General features: G+C 42.1%; 1 protein-coding gene across 2 annotated transcripts in view; it reads right to left on the bottom strand.

Annotated features, from left to right (window-relative positions):
* The window catches only part of TGFBR3 (transforming growth factor beta receptor 3), a 207880-nt gene that overhangs the window by 111155 nt on the left and 72473 nt on the right, over nt 1–24252 (bottom strand). For both annotated transcript variants that reach the window (XM_078451688.2, XM_078451687.2), the window contains one exon: nt 8619–8803. In XM_078451688.2, coding sequence (XP_078307814.1) covers nt 8619–8803 — 185 coding nt within the window. The remainder of the gene's footprint in view (nt 1–8618; nt 8804–24252) is intronic.

The raw sequence follows: 24252 nt of genomic DNA, 5'->3' as shown, positions 1-24252 counted from the left end.
GAATGTCTACCGAGCAGGCAGTAGGTTCTCACTGAATGCGTCTGTAAACGAATGAATTATGAGATGTTATGTAGAGAAAACTGGTTTTAAGAAATGGTTCACAAGCTAGACTGAAACAATCAGTCCCAGGAAACTGGTTTAAAAAGCTGCAGGGTAAGGGGTGCCTGGGTGGGCTCAGTGAGTTGAGCTTCCGACTCTTGATTTCAGCCCAGGTCATGATCCCAGGGTCCTGGAATCAAGCCCTGAACTGGGTTCCATGTGGAGCATGGAGCCTGCTTAAGATTTTCTTTCTCTCTCTGTCTCTCTCAAATTTAAAAAAAAAAAAAAAAAAAAAAAAAAAAAAAAGCTGCAGGGTAAGTGGAGAAGAACACAGAAATTCAAGAGATACTTCAGAGAAAATGTCAATAAAACCTGGTGGCTGACCGATACAGGGTCTGAAAGGAATGGGTAAATCCAAGATGGTTCAAAGGACCTATGGCCAGATGGCAGCAGTGACACTGATGGGACAGGGAAGTCGGACTGATAAACCGCACTGGGGGAAGAAGTCCGGCTCACATTCCATTTCAGAGATGATAAAAAGAGCTAGCATTTGATTGTTGACTGTATGCCAGGCACACACGGCAGCCCTAAGTGCCATACAGCCATCTCTAAGCCTCGGTAAACTCTCTAAGGAATTGCTACTATCATCTGCATTTTACAGATGAGCAAATGGGGCTTAGAGAATGAAGTAACTCACCAAGAGGCACACGCCTGGGAAGTGACTGGGAGCTTGAGGTAAGACCAGGGAGGCAGGGTTCTTTAGAGACCTGACTGGAGCTCCACTGGAGAAGCCTGGAGGGAGTGTTGGGAGTCTTTCGCATGGAGGTGCGAATCCAGAGAATCCAGAGAATAGATGAGTGACCCAGGGACAACAGACAGGGTGTAAAAAAAAAAAAAAAAAAGGCCAAAGACCATACTCCAGTCAAGAACCCCTGAGAAGGAACAAAGAGTTGGGAAAGAAACAGAAAAACAGATGGTAGGGAAGGAGGAGAACCAGGCTAAGGTAACATCCTGGAGCCCAGAGAGAGATGTCAGAAAAGGGGGTGCAGAAAAAGGAGTCGAGGAGGAGTAACAGTGGGGAAAGGTGCTGGGGTAGAAAGTGCTCTGCCACAGAAATCAGGGCGTCTGCGTTCCAGTCCGGCACTGGCACCAACTTCTTGTCTGACAGTGAACAAGTCGTCACTTTACTCCCTGGCCCCGGTCTCCTCTGTACGGTAGTTAAGTCTAGACTGTCTCCAGGGCACCCCTCCAATCCCAGCATCCCATGAGTCGGTCTGAAGGGCATCATCAGAGATCAGCTCAGGAGAACAGAAGTCAGGCTGCAGAGGAAAGAAGGCAAAAGCAGGACACACAGATGTTCACTCATTCAAGAAGTGGGAGAGACAAGGATAAGAGAAACACAATAGCGTGGAGAGATGATCAGCAGCGCCACATTCACACCTGGTATCTTCAATGTGGAAGAAAGAAAAGTAAAATAATTAAAGCAATTAAAAGTAAAAATAAAATAAATAAAGTAAAATAATTAAATAATTTCTGTGCTCATTTTCACAGAAACACTCAGAAAACACACTGGGGGAATGATTGAAAGGGATTTAAGAAACATTTCTGCAGAATTTGAGTAGTTAAATCAGAGATATTAGCAGTAAATTTCTTTTTACTCTCAAACAAAATGTCAAGATAGCAGATAAGCAATGAAAACAAGAAAGTACAAGTTAGAGATTTGGACACTGCACACACAAGCTGGGCATTTGCCCAATCAGCACATCTGGGTCTCAGATTTGTAGACTTGCCTCGTACTTTGGTCTACTGCTTGTTAAAATACTCTCCAAAAAGTCCTAAAAGCAAAAAAATCCCATTTTCAAATGCAGAGGGGGCTCCTGTAAAAACATTTTCTGACAACATTTTTAGGAAATTAGAATTTTTTAAAAGTCAAGAGGAATTACCATGGCAACAACGGTATGGATCAGGGCTGTAATCCCAACCTCCATAAAGACAAACACCACACTGGTTGGAAAATGCTGCTGCAAAAATTTTAGAGGGGGTCCAGACAGTCTCTTCTCCAGACTGGGGAAGAGGCAATCATGAAAGGTTTTTTTAATCTGTCACCTCTCAAGCAGCAAAGAACTTAACCCGGCATTACCTCATGCTAAAATGGCAGAGACCAACCAGGCTCAGTCCCTCTGGTGGGGCAAGAAGGAGTGCTTTCGGAGGGCAATTTTACAGCATCTGGACATTACTATGATAAATGACAGGGTTTAAGCAATGTGGCCAGCCAGCATCTTGGTAGGAATGTTGTAACTTTTTCGCTTAGTTTGTGTCCCGATTTGTTTGCTAACCCCTGATGTTTACTATTATCGCTCTGATTTCTGCTTTTACTTTTTTCTACACTTCCAAAATGGGGTTTCTGAAGAGTTCTTATTTCAGAGTTGGCTATAATTTCTGATTCAACATCTTGCCCCAACATGTTAGAAACCATCCTTCACTAGTGTGGCCCGTTCTAAACTGGCCTGCATTGTCCTCTGCTGAGCCAGCAGCCAGGTCTAGTTGCCTTGCTGTCCCCAACCCTGCTCCTAGCCTAGCACCTTCATAGTGCCCAGCAGGGTGTATTGAGTACCTCAGGCACCAGGGTGGCTCAGTCAGCTAAGCATCTGACTTTGGCTCAGGTCATGTCTCAGTTCGGTTCGTGGGTTAGAGCCCTGCATCAAGCTCCCTGCTGTCAGCATGGAGCCTGGAGCCTGCTTGGGATCCTCTGTCCTACCTCTCTTTGCCCCTCCCCCGCCTGTTCTTTCTCCCTCTCTCTCTCAAAAATAAAGAAGTAAAAACTTAAAAAAAACTGTATTGAGTATCTTCAGGTGAAGGGGCAGCTCCCTTCAAATGATGTGACTGGCCTGTTTATTTAGAGCCTCCAATCCTGCATGGGAGTCAGATTCAGTTGTCTTTCAAATTAGTAAGTTCCACAGCAGCACTCAAATGAATAGAGAAACGTGACCCTTGTTGTCAGTTTAACTTTCTGATATATCTGCTGTAGATCTGCACAAAATGGTCAGTTCAGAGGTAATCTCACCTAAAATGCTGGAGTGATTTCCAAAACAATCTCCATTTAAACAAACACCAGGCAGCATTTATACATGGAAGGTATTTGTTTAGTAACTAAATTTCACCAATATACAATGTCTGTGTGTGAGCGGTTTACTCTGACACTTGCTAAGCATATACTACATGTAAGATCTCTGAAACATTAACAGCCTTGAGTTTATTTGGATTTTTTCTGCACATACACAAGACCAGCACTGGCAAATCACTCATGAATAACTGCAGAGGAAAAAATGTCCCAGGCAGAGAAGGAATGTAGCTAGTATGCTACTGTTTTCCTGTTCATCTGATATTTTTGCTCCAACATAGGTAGTCTCCAAAAAGCCAGTCTTGTAATTTTGTATCCATTCTTTGGGTGGTGATGAATAAAGGTAAGACACAGCCCATTCCACTCACCCCTGGGCTGCTCTGTCTGTATTTTAATAACTGAGGGGGAAGATGGGGCACCTGGCTGGTTCAGTCAGTTAAGTGTCCAACTTCGGCTCAGGTCATGATCCCACAGTTCATGGGTTCGAGCCCCATGTCGGGCTCTGTGCCTACAGCTCGGAGCCTGGAGCCAGCTTCAGATTCTGTTGTCTCCCTCTCTCTCTGCACCTCTCTCTCTGCTAGAAGAGTCCAACCGACCCAGCGTCCAATGCCTCCTTAAGCCTTGCTCCTTTCTCTGGTGACAATGAGGACAGGCAGAAAAAAATACAAGTGCCAGGGAGGTGGCCAGCCCCCAGCAGGCACTTCACCACCACCATCGCCATGGTCGTCGCTGTTACTGTAACTCAGTGGGCATGGGAACTGTTAAGAAGCAAGCAGAACAGTTAGCATTTCAGAGAGATGTGCTTACTTGCTTCTCTTTCTCCCAACTGTGGTCTTTCCTGCCCTCAAAAGGAAGCAGGGGGGGCACCTGAGTGGCTCAGTGGGTTAAGCATCTGACTTAGGCTCATGTCATGATCTCACGGTTCTTGAGTTCCAGCCCCCTGTCGGGCTCTGTGCTGACACCTTAGAGCCTGGAGCCTGATACGGATTCTGTGTCTCCCCCTCTCTCTACCCCTCCCCTGCTCACACTCCGTCTCTCTCTCTCTCTCAAAACTAAATAAACATTAAATTTTTTTTTTTTTAAAAGCAGGGAAGGAACAACTTTATGCCACAGTCCTTGAGAAGGTACAAAGTAAAAGTGATTTGGAGCCACATGTGTGATTAACCACACATCCCATTTGGCCCCGCCTGCCAAGACGTGTGGATCCAAATTTCATACTCAACCATACCAAACACACTAACCCATAGAGCCAACAACTATGCTTTTCTTTTTGCTTTGTCCTCATCCTGCATTTCTGCTTACACTGTTGAGATGTCTACTGTAAGCCTATCCCAAATCCTTTCTTTGGAATGAGGCAGAGAATAAGCAAATACATGAAAGTATGAACGGTTCTGAACTTTCTGAGGGATAAAGTTATTAAACCCGGTCCCTTTCCCATGACAATGAGCCTTCCAGATCTTTCCTCCATACAACCAGTTATTGGAATAGACATTAAGAGTTACTGCTTTAATGTCAAGACAAATATATAAATTTAAACACCATGTCTTTTATATATGTAGGTAATGCTAACTAGGGGCTTGGTCTCAGCAGCTTTTCATAGTAAACAGGCAATTAGGTAAGTCGGAAATAGAAAAGACACATGGCCACATAAAAGCAAGTCACGATAAAAATTAGATAGGAAACAAAATTGTTGCCATTCCAGCAACTAATGAAAGTACGTTACTGTAAGCAAGCCTCTGGTGGTGCTATAACCCTTCTCAGGAATCAGGAAACACCCCAAGGGTCCAAACTCTGACAGGGGGACGGGTACGTTTTAGAAGTCAAAGAGCGAGAGCTGGTTTTCACAGGATGAAAATGATGACACCGGTGTCTGCTTATTCCTAAAGACAAAACTGATCTCTCTGGGCTGTTTACTGTCTTCTGCCCTTCTCTGTCGCCAGAGAGTCTTTTTCAAGTTTCCTGTTCACTTCCAGGCCTGTTGTTTCCAAAACCAATGATTACAAATGAGAGGTGTGGTCTCAGATGAAAAATACAATTATAGGTCTCTGCACTGTCCTGAGGAGAACCCAGCAGGGAGGCCAGTGGCAAAGCAGTGCTTTGCTACAGAAGGCTTTGTATACATTATTGTCACAAGCGAGTTTCTGACACAAATTCTCTGCTGGCCTCTAAAACTGTTTCTCTGACTTAAGCGTAACTATTTCCCCAAATCTTGTCAACCTGCTGCAGTTATTACTTCCAGGTGTAGGGCTCTGTCACCTCCTTCACACAGGAATAGCAGCAGCCTCTCTTCAGCTGAAGAACCTTAAGATGCCTAGGAGGTAGGAATTTAGCAAAATGTCAGAGAAGGGTGGATTTATAATAGATCTTAGTATTGATCCTGCACCAATAACAAGCTACGGGAAAGAGCTGATTTAGTAACTTAAGGGGGAAATGGTGAAAAACAACTACCTTGGTCATCAGAGTCAAGGTCAGTTATACCTTGGAGCTAGCATGGCACTCTTTTTGCTAATTTATACATAAGGGCATCATTTCACTTTGACGAGTATTTGCCTTCACTGTTCAGTAGAGACGTGCACAAAGGCTACCTCTGGTCCTTCCTCTCTTACTCCAAAAACGGATCAGCCGTGATTTTTAGCACAGACCACATGATATCTATAAAAACCAAGTTATCCAGTGAGAAGAGAATTAGGTGACCTCAGGTTGGGGTAGTAAGCAATCTTGGTTTAAAAAAAGTGAATACAGTTAAGGTACAATTTACAGGCTAATTACAACATTAGCAGGTTGAATGTCCTAAGATTCACATACCACACAATTCACCCATTTAAAATGCAACCCAACCATTTTTAGTATATTCACATTTATCAGTGGTGTTTAGTATATTCATATGCAGTCAGGGAACCATCACCACCACTTAATTTTGGAACATTTCTGTCCCTCCAAAAGAAACCCAGTACTCATTAGCCATCAACCCCCATTTCTCTCTTTTGCCCTTCAGCTCACAGCAACCACTAATTTACTTTCCATTTCTATAAATCTATTATGGACATTTCATATAAATGGATTCATGGAATATGTGTCTGTCTTGTCTTCTTTCACTTAGCATCATGTCTTCAAGGTTCATCCACACGGCAGCACTTCATTCCTTTTTATGAGTGAGTAACACTTCATCGGGTGGTTAGACCACATTTTATTTATCCATTCACCAGTAGATGGACATGCAGGTTGTTTCCACTCTTTCATACGAATGACACTGCCATCAACATTTGTGGACAAGTTTTTGCGTGGGCATACGTTATCATGTCTTTTGGGTAAATACTCAGAGAAGTGGAATTGCTGGGACATGTAGTTCAAATGATTTTAAAAACTGCGTGGCTGCACAGTCATACATGGAGAAGATGAGAGATTTAATATTTTCTATCTCTCCACCCCCATTTTGCCATCATTCTTTCGTTCTCTCATGGCCCAACCACTCTGATGTTGTACTCTACACTCACATCTGTACATAAAATACTCCAACGTCTGAGAGCAACTCAGTGCCAGATAGAATTTCCAAAGATCACATATCCCAAAATCTTGTTTTCAAAAAGGAATGAATTGCAACCATCTAATTCCTAAAAAGTCCCCAAAGAAAGAAAGAAAGGATGCAATTTCCTTCAGTTGCCTCATCTCAAAAATATCTTCAAATCACTAACCCCAAGTCATACATATACATGTACTATATGAATACTGAAGAAAGGAGAGTAATGTTTAGGTTTTTAAACAAATTTTTGAGACTATCCCCTATAGGCCCCATTTCTTTACTCCCTCACTGAACACACTACGTCCCTGGATGCCAGCTAGTTTTATGTACCCTCAGAATATGTATGTCAGAGAAGGGTGGATTTATAATAGATCTTAGAGTTGATCCTGCACCAATAACAAGCCGGGGGAAAGAGCTGATTTAGTAATTTACTGCCTTGAACATTTTAATCTAACGTAGTAAATGCAAGTGTGGAGAAATCTGCTATCATTCCTGGAGGTGTTTTTCTTTTACTTCAATCGTCTTATTGGAATCTATTTTCAGAGTCAACAACAGTACTGCACAATTTAACATCCAGAATTTCTGCTGTTGCTGCTTCTGTAATAGCTCAAACTTTCTTTTCTTTCTTAGTTCCTCTGAGAGAGCACATATAAAATGAGTAATTATTGCTGCTAAGGAATTGCTGGAGTCAGCAACGCTTCACAGGAACTGCATTTCCTCCTCCTCCTTTCCCTCCCACCACAATCTCCCCCATAAGTTAAGAATTAAAGACACATTGCTAGGATAAAGAAATCTGACCTGAAATATGTGTTGCAGCAACAATGGCAAGCAACCAAGTGTATTAACAATAATTTCCAGGGTAGCTGAAAAGGTTAGATGATTTGTCTTTGAAATGAGCCAACTCTGCACACTTTCATGAGATGAAGATCAGTTTGCTCTTCCTTCTGGACACCTCACCTCTCCTATTCCTACTCCCCACAAAAGGCAGAGTGGTTGAGGCACATAAACAAATAATTCTGGAAATGAATTTCCTTGACCAGGAGAAAACGCAAAGACAAATTCCATTCTGCATTAGTTTCCCTACACTTCGCTGTGAGCAGGATTTACTACGATTTCTCTCTCCATGGAGGGATAATACCTGATTGATAACATTTCTGACACACAGAAGCTTAAAAAAAGAAAGAATGGCAACTGTGTGTTATATTCCAGTGTGACGACCATTACCCACAAACTAGGTCATTTCTGAGCCACAGGAAAAGAGGAGGCCATTTTTCTTTTAAAGTGATGACCTTGTGTGAGTTAGTTACTTCTGCACCTGTCACCTGTAAAAGGAGGATAATAATAGGACTTCGTGGGCTAAGTGTATGAGTGCTTCAAATAGCACTGAGGACGGATGAAATACTGAGTCACTACGAGCTTGGCTCGTCACCATCACCTAGGCCAGCACTATCTTCAAGAAGCTGCCTAGATAGCGTAAGGAGCTATCCTCCAGCACTCTTCATTCAGGTACAAAGTACCACCATCTTTATTTCAGAGAGTTCTCCAATTTCCACCGACTCATCCTGCAGGGGCAGCAGGTTCATAAGACAAAGGAAAGAAATAAGAAACACAGGGACACAGGAGGAGATGAGAAAGACATCTTACAATTACAGAAAAAAGGCACCTTATTTTATTTTTTGACAGCCATGTTTAAAAGACGAAATTCTTAAGAACATTCTTTCCAATAGGGGTAGCCAGGAAAGTTACAAGGCTGAAAAATCTCTCCAGAATGATGTCCTAGACTTGCCCAGTCTAGAGAGCAATCTGCGTACACTGTGTCCCCTCCTCCCCACTTATATTCACACACCAGCATCCTTGCTAAACCCGGAATGGAAAAACAGAGAAGTGTCTTTACAAACTCAGAGGGGCAGTGAGTAGAAAGCTGGTGCCTACGCCTACCTCTCTCTGAGGCTGGTCAGGCCCTGGGTCAGCAGCGCGGAGGTTCAGGACGTGCACCTCCTGTGGCAGCCCCGTCGTGCCTCTGCTGGCACACCCCGACAAGACAGTGAAGCTCTCCATTAACGCCTGGACAGGATGGGAGGCGTTGACAGGCGACACTTCACACTGGGTCCCGGGCTCTGGATCTGCAGAAAGAATCATAAACACAAACCCCTCAGAAACAGCAATTAACTGTGCTACAGTTAAATTAATTAGTCTGGATGATCAAGCCACTGCCAACCTTTAGGAACCTTTCCAGGTAAGTTCTTTCCAGAACTGAATGGCAAAAAAGCTTAACCTATTCTAAAACCCCCATCTCTTGAATTCCTTTCAGATGATTTTGATGTGTATTTGATTATTTAAATTCCCTTTTAGATACACAAGTCACGAATGTATTCCTCTGGATGGAGGAAACCTCCCGTTTGACATCTGTGTTCAATTCCTTCCTCTCGTAGAAGAAAACCAGAAGTAAATGGAATAAATTGCCTAAAGCCCAATAACAGTATGCATAAATAACATTAAACACCTAAAATTGCACCAAAAAAGTATAAGATACAGTCTCAACTTTTTAAGCACTTCCCCCTTCTTAGAGCAAAACAAACTTAAGAACAATACAAAGCAAGATATAATGAGCAGGGCTAATTGGGGCCAGCATTGTATGGCAAAATTTGGGCCAGAGGTCAGAAGAATCCTCCCAAGAGAGGGAAAAGCATATGAGTAGAGCTTCAAATAGGAAAATTAGAATCCTGGAAATACTTGGCTCCCGCCTCCTGATTCTCCCTTCCTCTAATCATCAAAACTTAAATCCTAACATCCATCCCTGCCCAGCTCTACCTTCTGTGATTCTTATCACCTCTGTCTCTAGACAACTGCAGATCTTCCTAAAAGGTGACTCTGGTCTCCAGCTCTCCAAGCCACCTTCCATGCAAGCACCACCCATGTTACCCAGGGTGCTCAATGGGATGGTTATTCCCAATATGAATGCCTGCCCCTCCCATCTCTGTGGGCATGTCCGGTCCCTTAAGGACTTCTGGCCTATGAAGAAAGCCCAAGCTCCTCCACCAGGCACACAAGGCCTTTCTTGATGAGTCCCTTCCTCTCTCTCCAGCTTCACCCCTCCCTACTCCAGCAACCCCAATTGGCTGAAAGTTCTCCAAAGATACCATGATGTTTCTTAACTCCATGCCTTTATTCAAGTTTTTTTTCTTTTACCCAAATTCCTCTTCCACTCGAACTCTGTCCCCACAACAAACACCCCAAGCTGAGGGAGGTACTCTTCCTCCATCCTCTCATAATTTCTTTGCCCATCTCTGCGGTTTCATTGTCTACACTGTAACCACCAGTGTATACACATCTGTCCCTGCTAGTACAGTATGACCTCCCGGACTGTGGGTTACTCATCTTTGTGTCCCCAGCACCGATCACAGCATCTGGCATGTAGAAGATGCTCAAAAAATATTTGTGAAGGGAATCACTGGGCTTACAAACAACAACAACAACAACAACAACAACAACAAAAACTGCCTCCTCCCTGACTGTTGACTGAGGCACCATTCTAGAGACTTGGATTCGGCTGTAAGGAGGTAACATGGGCAAGAGTGATGTGAGGTACTACTTGGGCCTCATTGCACACTGGCTGGGTTGACAGAAAGAGACATCTAAGAAAGAGGGACCCATAATATATCTCTGCAAGCTTGGTGTTGTCTCCATTGGATACGTGGGGAGACTGAGACTTGATCATATAGCATCCACTAAACCGCAGCCTTCCAAGTGGAACCTGATAAGAGACCTAAACTCACACCCAACGAGTTCTTCCTGACTTATTACATAGCAAAAGTACTCTCCAGGATTACAGACCCAGTGCAAAATTAAAATGCAAATGTCGTTCAGAACCAGGCAATCCTGCACCCCCACTGCTATACTATAAGCAGACACCCTGCCTAGTGTGCCAAGTCTATTTCAGAACTCATGGAAATTGTCTAGGTTGATAATAGTTATCTGGTCTGAAATGAAGTATGTACCTTCTCAAATAATCACTGCTGTTCTCTGTACTGCTGTACTGTGCCCAGCTGCTTTCCGAGAAACAGCGGTGGTGAAGGAAGATGTCACAGTGGCAAAGGCATCAGGTGCTGGACATAGGAGTCCCTGAAGTCCCCATGTAGGGCAAACAGTATGAGCAGGTGCTCCCCCTACTATTTCCCCTCCTGTCCTCACCAACTGCAGAGGGGTGTCTGGTATATCTCACACCCCAAAGCTCCAGAGTCTCCTACTACTTCCTACTCAACTCTGGGGAACTGGTTTCACAGCCTCCTGCCATGACTTTTCCATTATCATAAATTGAGCACATATAAAAATGCTTTTCAGGGTAGAGGGATGGGTTAAATAGGTGATGGGGATTAATGAATGCACTTATTGTGATCACCAGGTGTTGTACGGAAGTGTTGAATCACTATATTGTATACGTGAAACTAATATTACACTGCATGTTAACTAACTGGAATTTAAATAAAAACTGAAAACAGAGCACCCAGCTGGCTCAGTCAGTAGAGCATCCGACTCTTGATCTTGGGGTCATGAGGTTGAGCCCCATGATGGGTGTAGAGATTATAGAGAAAAACTTAAAAAAAAAAAAAAAAAAAAAAAAAAAGCTCTTCAGCACCACTTTTGTATGTATGTGCAAAGCTCCAAATGGCCTGTGGTTCCACCCAAAACACATCTGCAATCTGCTTGACGTGCCCTCCTCCTTACAATGCCACCATCACCTGTCAGGATCTCCCTTAAATCACCACACTAGGGCTAGAGAAAAAACTCACTGGCAACAAATCCGAGGATAAAGTCTTTCCTAAAGATTGCTAAGGACAAGCAATCCTCACCTTAGAATCTATGGTTTTTATCTTGCCAGAGTCAGGGCAGGGAAGATCCCACTTAACGGGCTATAGTTCCAGCCATGTGTTATAGGAGTCAGCCCAAGGTCAAAGAAAAAAGCAACGCACAGGGCACACTATGATCAACTGATTGGATAGATGCACTTCAAAGACCCACTGGGGTCAATGATTAAACACACTCCATATAGAGCATCTCTGACCATCAAATATACCAGAGTGGTAGTTGGTTTTTGAGATCTCTTAATGAATTTTTTTCCTCGAAGTTAAAAAAAAAAAAAAGCTACAAGTATGATTAAGCTATCTGTAAAGCCAAAAAGCAAGAAAGAAAAGAAATTAGGAATTATGTACCCTTATCTTCCAAAAGTATATAAGAAATGGTGGCTTCAACAATTCAACACACAATGTCAGTCTGGGGTAGTAAAAAAAAATAATAATAAATTGCTCCTATTTGTTAAGTGCTCACTATAGGCTGGGCAGTTCTGGGTTTGTATAACCTTGAACACCATCATAATAAAGTGGTAGTATCCCTATTTTAAAGAAAAAGAGAATACGTTTAATGCACTTAAGTAACTGTTGTAAGGTCACCCAAGGAGTGACACTCACACCTACCTCTGGGGCTCACATCTCTGTATGGTGAAATTTTTCATAAAAACATATTGGATCTAGATGGGTTCAGTGGAAAATTCTACCAAACGTTTAATGAAGAAATTACACCAATTCTCTATAATCTCTTTCAGTAGAAGCAGAGGGAATGCTTCCTAAGTCATTCTGTGAGGTGTTACCCTAATACCAAAACCAGGCAAAGATATCTCAAGACAAGAAAAAGACTAGGGGTGCCTGGGTGGCTCAGTCGGTTAGGCATCCAACTTTGGCTCAGGTCATGATCTCATGGCTTGTGAGTTCGAGCCCCACGTCAGGCTCTGTGCTGACAGCTCGGAGCGTGGAGACCGCTTCAGATTCTGTGTCTGTCTCCCTCTGCCCCTCCCCCGCTCATGTCCTGTATCTCTGTCTCTCAAAAATAAACATTTAAAAATTTAAAAAAAAAGAAAAGACCAATATCTCTCATGAACACAGATGCAAATATCCTCAACAAAATATAAGCAAACTAAATCCAACAATCTAAAAAAGAAATGCATGCCACAACCAAGTGGGATTCAACCCAGATCCATAATGTCTGAAAATCAATTGATGTAATCCAACTTACCAACTGGCTGAAGAAGAAAAATCCTATTATCCTATCAACAGATGTAGAAAAAGCATTTGACAAAATCTAACAGTCACTCATGATAAAAACTCGGAGCAAACTAATAGATAGGAACTTCCTCAAGTGGATAAAGAGCATGTGAAAAAAAAAAAAAAAACACCAAAAACCTATAGCTAACATCATATTTAATGGAGAGAAACTAGAAGCTTTCTCATTAACATCAGGAATAAGGCAAGGATGTCCCTTATCACCACTCCTTTTCAATATTGTACTGGAAGTCCTAGCTAATGTTTGCAGCTAGGTATGGCCATGTGACAAAATTCTGGCTAAGAAGATATAACTAAAGGTGACACATGAAATTTCCAAGAGATTTCTTTCGAAGGCAAGTTGTGTTCTTCAGCCCTTTCCTCCTTCCTGGGGGCAGGAAGACAGATGTGATGAGTAGGGCCAGAGCAACCATCTTGGGCCATAAAATGGAAAGAACGTGCTGAGTGGGGCAAAGCAATAAGACAGAAGTTGCCTAGGTCCTTGATGAAGATGGAGCTACTGGATGAGCTTTGGACTACTTCTTTTTATACGGAACACATGTAATTTTTTTCAAGCCAATATCATTTTGAGTTTTCTGACACTTGCAGCTTAATCTACCTTTATTTTATTTCATCAAAAATGCTAACCTTCTTCCCACCAGAGACTTCATATACAAGGTATCCTCCAGGAAGACTTTCCCACCATTCTTGTTCCTCTGCCCTGCCATGGGGTGGCAAATTCTTACTCATTCTTCTGATCTTTCAAGACAGCTTCTCTTCTCTTACATTAGAGAATACATTTTTAAATACTCACATGGTACTCGTCATTTCTCTTCACTGCACTTCATGTGGTTATACTTATATAATCATTTGTCCAATGATTTGTTTAATGTCTACATATACCCAAAGACTGCAAACATCACAGAAGAACGGAGCCCTATTATTCTGATTATTGCTGTATCCTTTATCCCAGCATAACGTCTGGCATACAGTACATACTCAAATATTAATGAGGGAAGGCAGTGGGAGAGGAAAGGGAAAGAACCACAAGATGCTCAAAGGATGTCATACAGAGGCGTCTGGGTGGCTCAGTCGGTTAAGCGCCCGACTTCGGCTCAGGTCATGATCTCGCAGTTTGTGAGTTCGAGCCCCACACCAGGCTCTGTGCTGACAGCTCAGAGCCTGGAGCCTGCTTTGGATTCTTTGTCTCCCTCTCTCTCTGCCCCTCCCCTGCTCATACTCTGTGTGTGTGTGTGTGTGTGTGTGTGTGTGTGTGTGTGTCAAAAATAAATAAACATTTTAAAAAAAGGATTTCATACAAATAGGAGACTCTATCCTAGAATTCTTCCTTTCACTCTTTACCTAGTAGATAAAACTTCCATCTTATAATAAGGGAGTGGGGGGAGGGGTGGTGGAATCAATCATGATACAAAGGAGGTGGCATTTTTGGTTGCTAAGAATCAAGTCCCGGCTGGGACTTCCCCACCCTCAAATGTCACAGCAGGCAGGAAACACAAACTTGTTTTTGTGTTCTCCAGGTGGCACAATGCTCCCCTCTGCCAGCAAGCCTCCAGCCTCCTGCCACCTCTGGTCAGGTGCAGGCCTTCCTGCCCCTCTCCTGAAACCAGAGCAAGCCTCTAGGAACTGGTCTCCCGTCTCTCCCAACTGGCCTCAAAGCAGCTTCTACTGCATCTGCTCACACAAGGCCAGAGCCACATCCAGAGGGAAGCTTCCACCTAGGAAGAGTGTGACCCACCCCCAGGCTCTACTACACAAGCCTAAGCTAGCAAGGTGGCCACCAAGGGGCCCAAGTGCAGCACCTCATAGCCACAAAGGCTTGGAAACTAGGAAAACATGTTCTGAAACCCTATCTGACTCATCTGCTCACTTCTGTTGTGACCTGTGAGCTGAGGAACTGCTCACACAGGCTCTCACTGACAGCATCGGAAGGCTGGGAGTTTCTCTTGTGGCCACCACTGGAAACCCACAGCCCTTCCTTCCCTGAGCTATCTCTTCCCCCAAGTCATGAGGCAAATGAGTGGCGTGTTCCGTGATGATGCCAATCAGCACAGCAAAAGCTACTTTACCACCGTAAGGGTCAAGCAGGGCATAAGTGATACAGAAAGAAATGCTGGCTAAAGGCAACAATATCATAAATGCACATTTCTGTTCACCTTGCACCAATGTTTATAGTCAGAAGGCATTTTACTAAAAAAAAAAAAAAAAGAACATCGTACAGATTCTTTATCAGAGGTCTCACAGAAACTCTCTGATGTGTACAGAACAGATATAATTGCCACTATCACATGTTGCAAGCCACAAAGCTGGGTGCATACTTCGACGGACTGCTTCTTAACAGTAATGTACATACAGGTCCGCCTCCAGAGACATTTCCCACTGTTGCCTCCCCATCTAGATATTTCTTTTTATTCCAGGCATCTAGTACCTGCCCCATCCAGGATTCTTCGCGGGTAATTCTCAAAGAAGTCTAACTTTCCCTTGGTCTGATAGCGTGAGCTGAGTTTATCCTGCTCTGCTGGCTACACAAGCAATCTGATCTCCCCCAAATCCTGCTGGGTGTTGTGTTTTGTTTGACTTGTCCTCCTTCCTACCCTGAAGTCAGACTGTGTTTTTCCTTCTCAATACACCCTCCTCAGCCACCAGGACAGACCCATGGCCCCAATTCACTCACAAGATGCTACTTCTCTTGACTAAAAACATTCACTGACCTGAAGACAGCACAGATTCAAGTAAACCCTGTGGAGAGAAGCTCACCAGGTGGCCCAGACCAAGTGGCCTCCTTCACAAAGCAGAGCCCTGTGTTCAGCAGCTGGGCCACCTGGGGCAACACTGTGGAGCATATGGTGACACCCTAGGCCTCCACCTCCTGTGATAAGCCAGGGTTTAATTCCTCATGTATACGGCTATCATGCACCTTCTCTGGGCCACACACTATGCACATATTGTTTCTAATCCTCATTGCAGCACTGTAAAGGTACTGTTAAAACTCCCATTTTAGAGTGGTGGAAACGGGGACCCCTAGAGGCTAAGTAACTTGCCAAAGGTCACACACCACCAGTAGAGGGCAGGGTGGGATTCGAACCCAGTCTCTCAGCCTCCAGGTCTAAGCTTTTCCCACGGATAGTCACCGCTGGCTTCTACCCTGCATTTTCCTGTCCTTCACCTCAGTGCTTGATGAACAAGCAGACTTATTGGCCAAACCTACACATTAGCTCATGTTTGATAAAACAGACTGCTTAATTCGCACTTGCAAACTTTTAGTTGATTTAAAAGATTTCATAAACTCAATGAGAAAGCACAAACTTATTTCTCATTTTACCAAATGTCATCTTCCTCTTTTTCACTCATGTTTGCTTATCTGCACACATGGGAAATGTTCCTAAGATCTGGCTATAACATCAATGTCTAAATTCCCAGTTCCACTTAAAGAAAAAAATGCAAATGGACTCACCCTTTCATTATGTCCTTTAGCTACAACACAGCATTCCAATCTCTGTTACAGAACCCCCACATCCACGCTGGCTGCAGGCCAGCCCTAAGGCTTGACAGAATGCAGACGAAGCATCTGGGAACAGATGCATTTGCTGCACACACTTTAAATTTAATCTGTCCCCAAAGAAATTATTATCACACCTCATGCAACAGAGAGTAAAATATTGGGGGTGGGGGGGTTATTGTTTGGGGGGAGGTGCAATAAGTAATTTTCACATTTAATAAATGTGATCCTTAAGCATTTTAAATACCAACGCATACCAAGTTGACACAAACATCTGGTACCTATTGCACATAATTTCCAGCACACTGATTCCCCATATCACCCAGGGTACTAATGAGGAGCGTGTGTTCAGCTGCAATAAAAAGTGGTAAAGATGCAGAGGGAATGGAGGGGTAACATTATAGCCTGGGACCAAGACATTGCAGTGGGGAGATTTTATTCCAACAACACCATTGGCTAATAAGGGTTTCTGTTATTGTCCCACAGGGAATTCTGCAATGCTGTCAGCTGTGAAGAGGGACAAACTCCCATAGACTGTGCGCCTGGGCACTGGAGGATCTATTCTGCCCCTGAGCTGAAAATTCCATCAACCCCCAATGGGATGCGAAAATGTGTAGGAAAGGGCACCCAAGATGATTTCTCAGCAATAGCACAGCCGGGCTCTAAGTGAGCTTCATGCAAGGGAATGTGACATATTCTAGGATAGGATGCAAAACAAAGCTCCAGGAAAAAACACCTGGAAGGCCTGAGCTCAAGAGTGCCTGCTGTGTACACAGCATAGGCTGGTGTTTATACCATCTCAAATTACAACTCATTGAGCTACAACCCTTTGGGGATGGAGCTGTGGAATGTACCACCATTAAGATCCAAAGGGGGGCCCTTCTACCAAAGTCCCCCCTAGGCTTTTCAACAATAAAACTTGACTTAAGGCTAAAATTTATCCTTAGTAGAAAAAAGACAAGCAGAAGAGTTTCTAGTGGCCTAAAACCTGTAATCTGTGTTTCTCAGGAAAAAACAGCCAGATTTTTCTATAGTACAACTCCTTAGGCATGTCTTATCATAGTTTATTTCATCCCCCAAGTGAGTATGTAAATCCAGACCTTCCACTGGACCAACTAGCCCTCTTCCAAGAAGTCAACTGCCAACTGGGTCAAAAGCCAATGCTTATTTGTATACTGTTGTGTTCAAATCATGGTGCAACCATGTTGAAGAATTTCCCATGTTCAAGTTTGTTTTTACAAGTCCAAAAAGAAACAAAGGGCAGGGTACCTTTAAGAATTTAAATTCTGGGGGCACCTGGGTGTCAGTGGGTTAAGTGACCGACCTCAGCTCAAGTCATGATCTCACGGTTCTCCCGTGGCTTCAAGCCCTGCATCAGGCTCTGTGCTGACAGCTCAGGGCCTGGAGCCTGCTTCTGATTCTGTCTCCCTCTCTCTCTGCCCCTCCCCTGCTTGCACTCTGTCTCTCTCTCTCTCTCTCTCTCTCTCTCGAAAATAAATAAAACATTAAAAAAAAAGAATTTAAATTCTCAAAGTGTTGGGAAGTGCCTGGTTATAAAGGGCACACACTTTTCCATTTGAGCAAGATACCACTATACAACCAACAAATATCAGAGGGGATTCATGCAGTTCTGGGAGGCAGTGGGATTGTTTCGTGTTTTTTATAATCTGAAGAGAACAGGTAGCTGATGAAGTATGTTCCAGAAGTCACCACTAGGCATAGCAAGAGAAGGGTCCCCATATTAGAGCCAACTGGACCAGGAAATGTGAGAGCTGACATTTTAAATCCAGATCTGCTGCTTACCAGTTATGGGACCCTGTCTTGGAAGTTTCCCATAATCTCTCTTTCTCTTACTTTATGAGAGGCTCATATATCATGAGACACGATACATGCCAATGCTTTACAAATTTCAAGTACTATTAGAGACATAAAGTCCCTTGAGGGGAGAAGGAGAAGTAAATGAATGAAAATATTTTCTCCATTGAAAAAATGTTTTCTTTCTGAGCTTTTAGAATGATTAATAAAATATCTAAGATAAGATGTTCTTATACTACTCCCTAGCCACTTCTCCCCCAAAATTACTTCTAAGAATTGCAGTGGAAAGATTTAAAATAAAGCTGTGCAGTATTGGAGTAAAAATTTCTGTTCTCTGAGCAAATTCCGGAAGTATAACTCCCAAAGGTGAGAACAGTCCATTTTTCTACCTCCAGGGAATTTCTAAAATCCAGAGAGTAATCTGGCATCACCTTGGCTGACTTTCTTGTTGTTTACTTTTGATCTGTAAGATGGTACATCTATTCCTGTTCTGACACGATCTAAAGGAAGCCAGGAATAAAGAGGACACTAACTCCCCTTTGGTATTCATTTATGGGGAAAGTAGAATTTATGGGATGTTATTGCCTAAATGGCTCAGCACTGAGACCAAGAACGAATATGAAGATTTGAAGGATGGAAGAAAATGCAATCTATTTTCTCCTGTGTGAGTCTGAGACACACAAAATTATTAAAAGAAAGTCTACTTCTTTACTAAAAGAAAAAAATACTTACTTGATCTGGATTCAAAATATTAAATGCAATTTAGGCACACAACCAATAAAAATTATAATTTAATTCCTACTAATGCAGTATTTTCTGGCAAAGTGGGACTTGGAAGGCTGGGAAGCTGCCTCTCATTAACCCTGAGGGATCACATTGCCAAAGCCATTCATCAACCAGACCTCAGTTTGAGCCTAAGATAGTTACTTAATGGATTTTCTCTTCTTTAACCTCTAGCAAACTGGTGTCTGATGAAAAAGAAAAGGTGGGAGAAACAGAGGTAAGGATGTGCACAGAAACACAAAGGCATAACATGCTACAGTGAGCATTCTCTGGGACTGGTGAGCCCTCAGGTAGGGCTGGGGTGCAGAGTCTGGGTAAGTGGCAAGACAAGAAGCTGTAAGTGGGGATATAGTCAGGAACGATGGAAGGAGAAAACCATAACTGCTGGTGAGCTGAATTAAAGCCTGTAACCACTGGTCCTGATTATAGACAGGAGACAAGAGATTAAAAAGAAAAATCTACCAACTTTTGTTCTGGCCATGCCAAATATTACTAATTACAGCCATGTGTACAAACTGGGCCATGAACTACATTTAATTTAAGGATTTTATATATAATCAGGGCACTCAACAATTTTTTTTAATGTTTATTTTGAGAGAGAGAGAACACACATGAGTGGAAGAAGGGCAGAGAGAGAGGGAGAGAGAGAATGCCAAGCAGGTTCCACAGCACAGAGTGCAACACAGAGCTCAATCCCACATGAGATCATGACCTGAACTGAAATCAAGAGTCAGACGCTCAACTGAATGAGCCACTCAGATGCCCCTCAACAACTGGCTGTTAAAGGCATGAAGGAAATGTTTAATGTGAATGCCAAATTATCAATCGTCGATGTATGTATGTCAAACTCAATTATAATAATAAACCATATTCCTTCCTCTCCTAGCCAGGTAGCTCACTGCTCAGGTGTCTCTGTTATGAGGAAAACAGAGCTAACGGTCTGGAGAGAAATCTATGAACAACTAGTGTGCTGTTTGTTGCTCCTTTCACAGTGAAGCTAAAAGGTTCAGGAGAATCTATGGAGCTGGCGTTTCCAGAGTTTGCAGCAGGTATGGGCCAATCAAGCAGTGCCACTGATAAGATCACCACGTGTAGACCAGGAACAAGAGGGTTGTGCCCAGCTAAGTAGCCCTGGCCCAGAGCCACATTTTTAAGTCTGATTAAACTAAGAGACTCCATAAACTAGTTACAACTATTACACTTTCCCTTTATAGCCAGTATCTACTTTTGGTTATAAATCCATTTGGGCATTTGTGAGCCATTCATTTATTTGGGTGTATGTTTCTACGTCTTCTACTTAGTTGGAAACCCAATGAGGGCAAGGATCATGTATGTTTCTTTTGCTTATCCTCCAACTATACCAGAGCATGACACAGTGCCTGGCATGTGACAGGTGCTCATAATGACATGTTGGGTGATGAATTCCTCAAACAACCAAAATCCTAATTCTCTATTGACCATGAAGCCAGTGTCTCAGGTTTGTATCTCAGCCCTGTCACACTTCAGCTTTGTAACCTGGGGCAGTTACTTAACCACTCCATATCTTGGATTCTTCATCTCTACAATGAGGATAATAATAGTATCTGCCCCCATAAGACAGTTTAGAGGATTAACTCCTTTTTATTATCATACAACTATAATTACTATTATTACCACCTCTCCAGCTATGGCCTGTGTCCTAAAAAACAAAACAAAACAAAACAAACTTTTTAGCCTATCTCAACGTCCTTTCGCATTAGGAATCACGGAATATCAGAGTTTACAGGAACCTGAGTTTCAGGTACATCAGTACCTTCACTGTCACCCACAGGACATAAGGGATCTCTACAGGGATATTTCATTATATTGCACTTTGTTTTATTGTGCTTCACATATACTGTTTATTTTTAAGTTTATTTACTTATTGTTTTGAGAGAGAGAAAGAGAACACAAGCAGAGGGAAGGGCAGAGAGAGAGAGGGAGAGAGAGAATCTCAAACAGGCTCTGCACTGTCAGTGTGGAGCCTAATGTGGGGCTCAATCTCACGAAGTCAAAGTCGGATGCTTAACCTCATGAGCCACCCAGGCGTCCCATTACAGATACTGTTTTTTATAAATTGAAGGTCTGTGGCAGTCTGGGTTGAGCAAGTCTGTCAATGGCACTTTTCCAGCAGGATTTTCTCTCTCTGTATCTCTGTGTCACATTTTGGTAATTCTTGTAATATTTCAAACTTTTTCATTATTATATTTCTTATGATGAATTGTGATCACTGATTATGGCTCATGGAAAGTTCAGATGATGGCTAGCATTTTTGAGAAGTATTTTTAAATTAAGGTATGTACATTGGGTTTTTTTAGACATAATGCTATCGCACACTTAGCAGACTACAGTAAAGTGTAAACATAAATTTTATATGCACTGGGAAACCAAAAAATTCATTTGACTCGCTTTATTGCGATATTGGCTTTACTGCAGTGGTCTGGAACTGAACCCACAATATCTCTTAGGTATGCCTGTATAAACTATTTGGTATATAAAGTCCTTCTGTTACAATCCTTCCTAGTTTTCAGACAGGTTTTCCACAACTTCTGGTCCAAGAAATGCAAAATTAATGTACCAAGATAGGTCTGACCAGTACCTCAGTTTTAGTGGCTGTACTCCTAGAAAATTTCTAATCTACTGTGTGGATTATATGTCAGCCATATGTGTCAACCATATTCAAATAAAAAAAAAATTTTTAAAGAAAAAGAAAATTCCTGATCCAACTAAAATGTCATGCTATATACTCCTTTATAATTTATATACTCAACTACTTCTAGAAAGGAAATTGAGGGGGTTGTAAGAAAAAATGTTAAATGGGCTTAGAAATCCACCTAAGCTGCCAATCAATTGAAAAGTGGTAATGACAGAAGAGAAATCTCATCAAAGAACTTAGGGGTGCCTGGGTGGCTCAGTCGGTTGAGCCTCCGACTTCGGCTCAGGTCATGATCTCACAGTTTGTGGGTTCAAGCCCCGCATCAGGCTCTGTGCTGACCGCTTGCTCAGAGTCTGGAGCCTGCTTCAGATCCTGTGTCTCCTTCTCTCTCTGCCCCTACCCCTCTCATGCTTTGTCTCACTGTTTCTCAAAAATAAATAAATGTTAAAAAAAAAAAAAGAAAAAAAAAAAGAACTTAGTTAAAGGAAACTACTTCATGTGAGCACCTCACCTAGTTTTGAGCTTCCCAGTAGTCAAGGTAAAGGAGAAAATGTGATGCTTACAAGATCTCATAAAAAGGAAACAAATCAGCTCTTTGGATAGGAAAATATTTTTCCTAAGTCTGAATTTCAGAGACCTGTAATGAAGCAAGGATCAGGGGTTTCAAAAGTTATTTTACAAAAAACACAGGCGCATAACTTTTCTTCAATGGCTTCATTAAAAATAGAGAAAATACAATCTACAGTGAAGTTCATTCAGGGGTCCAAGCAATTCTCTCTAGCATTCCTTTTCTAGAATTAGAAGAGGTTTTATTTTGTTTCTGTTTTTTGTTTTTACTTTTTTAAACCAATAATTTACATCAATGTATGTCTGAAGGCAAAAAACAAAGTGGCATTAGTTTGCTAAAAGCATTTGGGGGATTTTCTGATCCTGATTAAAAAAAAAAAAAGCCATTCAGTTAATCAAAAGTTTCAGATTTGGGGGGTGCCTAGTTGGCTCAGTCAGCAGAGCGTGGACTCTTGATCTTGGGGTTGTGGGTTTGAGCCCCAAGTTTGGTGTGGAGATTACTTTTTTAAAAGTCCCCCCCCCCAAAAAAAAAAGTTTTAGATTTTGCTATGCTGGGTCAACAAACAACTTCTGAAAAGGTAAAATCTAAACAGAGTTACCAGTTTAACAAAATGCTAGAAGGGAGGGATTTGATTCAATCAAATTGTGTTTAACCCAAAGACAAATATAAGAAATAATTGTACTGCTGTTGAGTAAACTCTCCCCAAAATTTAGAATTGAGATAAAGGGATACCTGTTCAGAAAAAACACCTACTGAGCATGCTCATAACAAAACCTCACACACAGTAAAGTACTGTCAAACACACATCTGTATCTGACAAAGCAACCTTTCAAAACAGATGTGTCATAGGATGTTTCAAAGCTTGACTTTTTTTTTTTTTTTTTTTAAAGTTTGTCACATTCAATCAAAGCAATTTCTGTTTTTCGGAAATCTGTGTGTTCTTTGGGGGGAAACTTTTCTTCGGTGTTTTTCCACTCTGGATCAACTAGCTCCTCTCCTTTCCTCCCAAGTGAACCTTCGGAAACCACTCTGCCAGAGGGAATTCACCTTTCTCACATGTAGACAAGCTCTAATACTTTCAAATGGTCAATCTGAAAATGAAATCCTTTGCATGCCAATTCCTAAAACAAAAAGGACTTTGTTTCAAGATTTGCAGAGAAAAATGTACCCAAGTTTCATCCATTATTTAAGGTAATAATTAATTCCTTCGCCCAGTATTTTACATCATATTCCTTTCTTCCCACCTTACTTCATCTGGCCCAAAGAATCACCTTACCACCACACAATAAATGCCTCATTTATTCAGCACTGACTGGGAATGAGATACCCACATAAGCAAATCTTCCAAATAAGTAAGGCTTTACTCCTTTCAAGAAAGTGACTTAAGTAGTTTTTGCGGGAAATCTACCTAAAATGTACTATATACAAAATTATTTCCTAGCCACCTTAAATATTTTGAGCATCCTGAATACCATTAATTTTTTTGAGTACTTGGGGTCATCATTATGCATACTAATGACAGGCTATTAAACTTTGCTATGGTATTTCGTTTTTGTCTCTACACCAAATGGTCCCCTATTTGTGTTGTATAATTCTGCCTATACTTTTTATACCTCTGTTTTCCTCAACTGACTGCAGGTCTGTCTCTCTGCCCCAAGCCCATCACACATCACCTTTCACACTCAATTCTAAGTCAACAAGCTTGGACAAGGGCAGTCCCACCTACCGAGTAACCTCTATGGACTTCTGACACTTATCTTCCTTGTAACTCACCAAATACTTTGGTTTCCTTCAGGTGTTATGGATGCACAAACCTACTATAAAAGTGACACTGTGTAACAACATTAGTGACGATATTAGCAATAATATTAGTGACACTCTCCACACAAAATCTAATTTGAATGGCAAGCCATCAAAGAAAGTGAAACGTATGCACTAAGGGTGAAGTGCTGGGAATTGAGTTCACACAAAAACTGTGCTAAAGGTCCTACTCTTCTATTGTTCTAAGGCTTCAAGCATTTTAGAAATATTCTCTTTTCAAGAGAAGGAGAAAGCAAATACATGACTAGGTCTCGTGTGTGTGTATGTGTGTGTGTATGTGTATGTAGGTATAGAAAGAAGGA

Source organism: Panthera onca, chromosome C1 (assembly GCF_046562875.1).
Source record: "Panthera onca isolate mPanOnc1 chromosome C1, mPanOnc1 haplotype 2, whole genome shotgun sequence".
Taxonomy (NCBI): domain Eukaryota; kingdom Metazoa; phylum Chordata; class Mammalia; order Carnivora; family Felidae; genus Panthera; species Panthera onca.
This window is presented reverse-complemented; position numbering and strand designations above follow the sequence as displayed.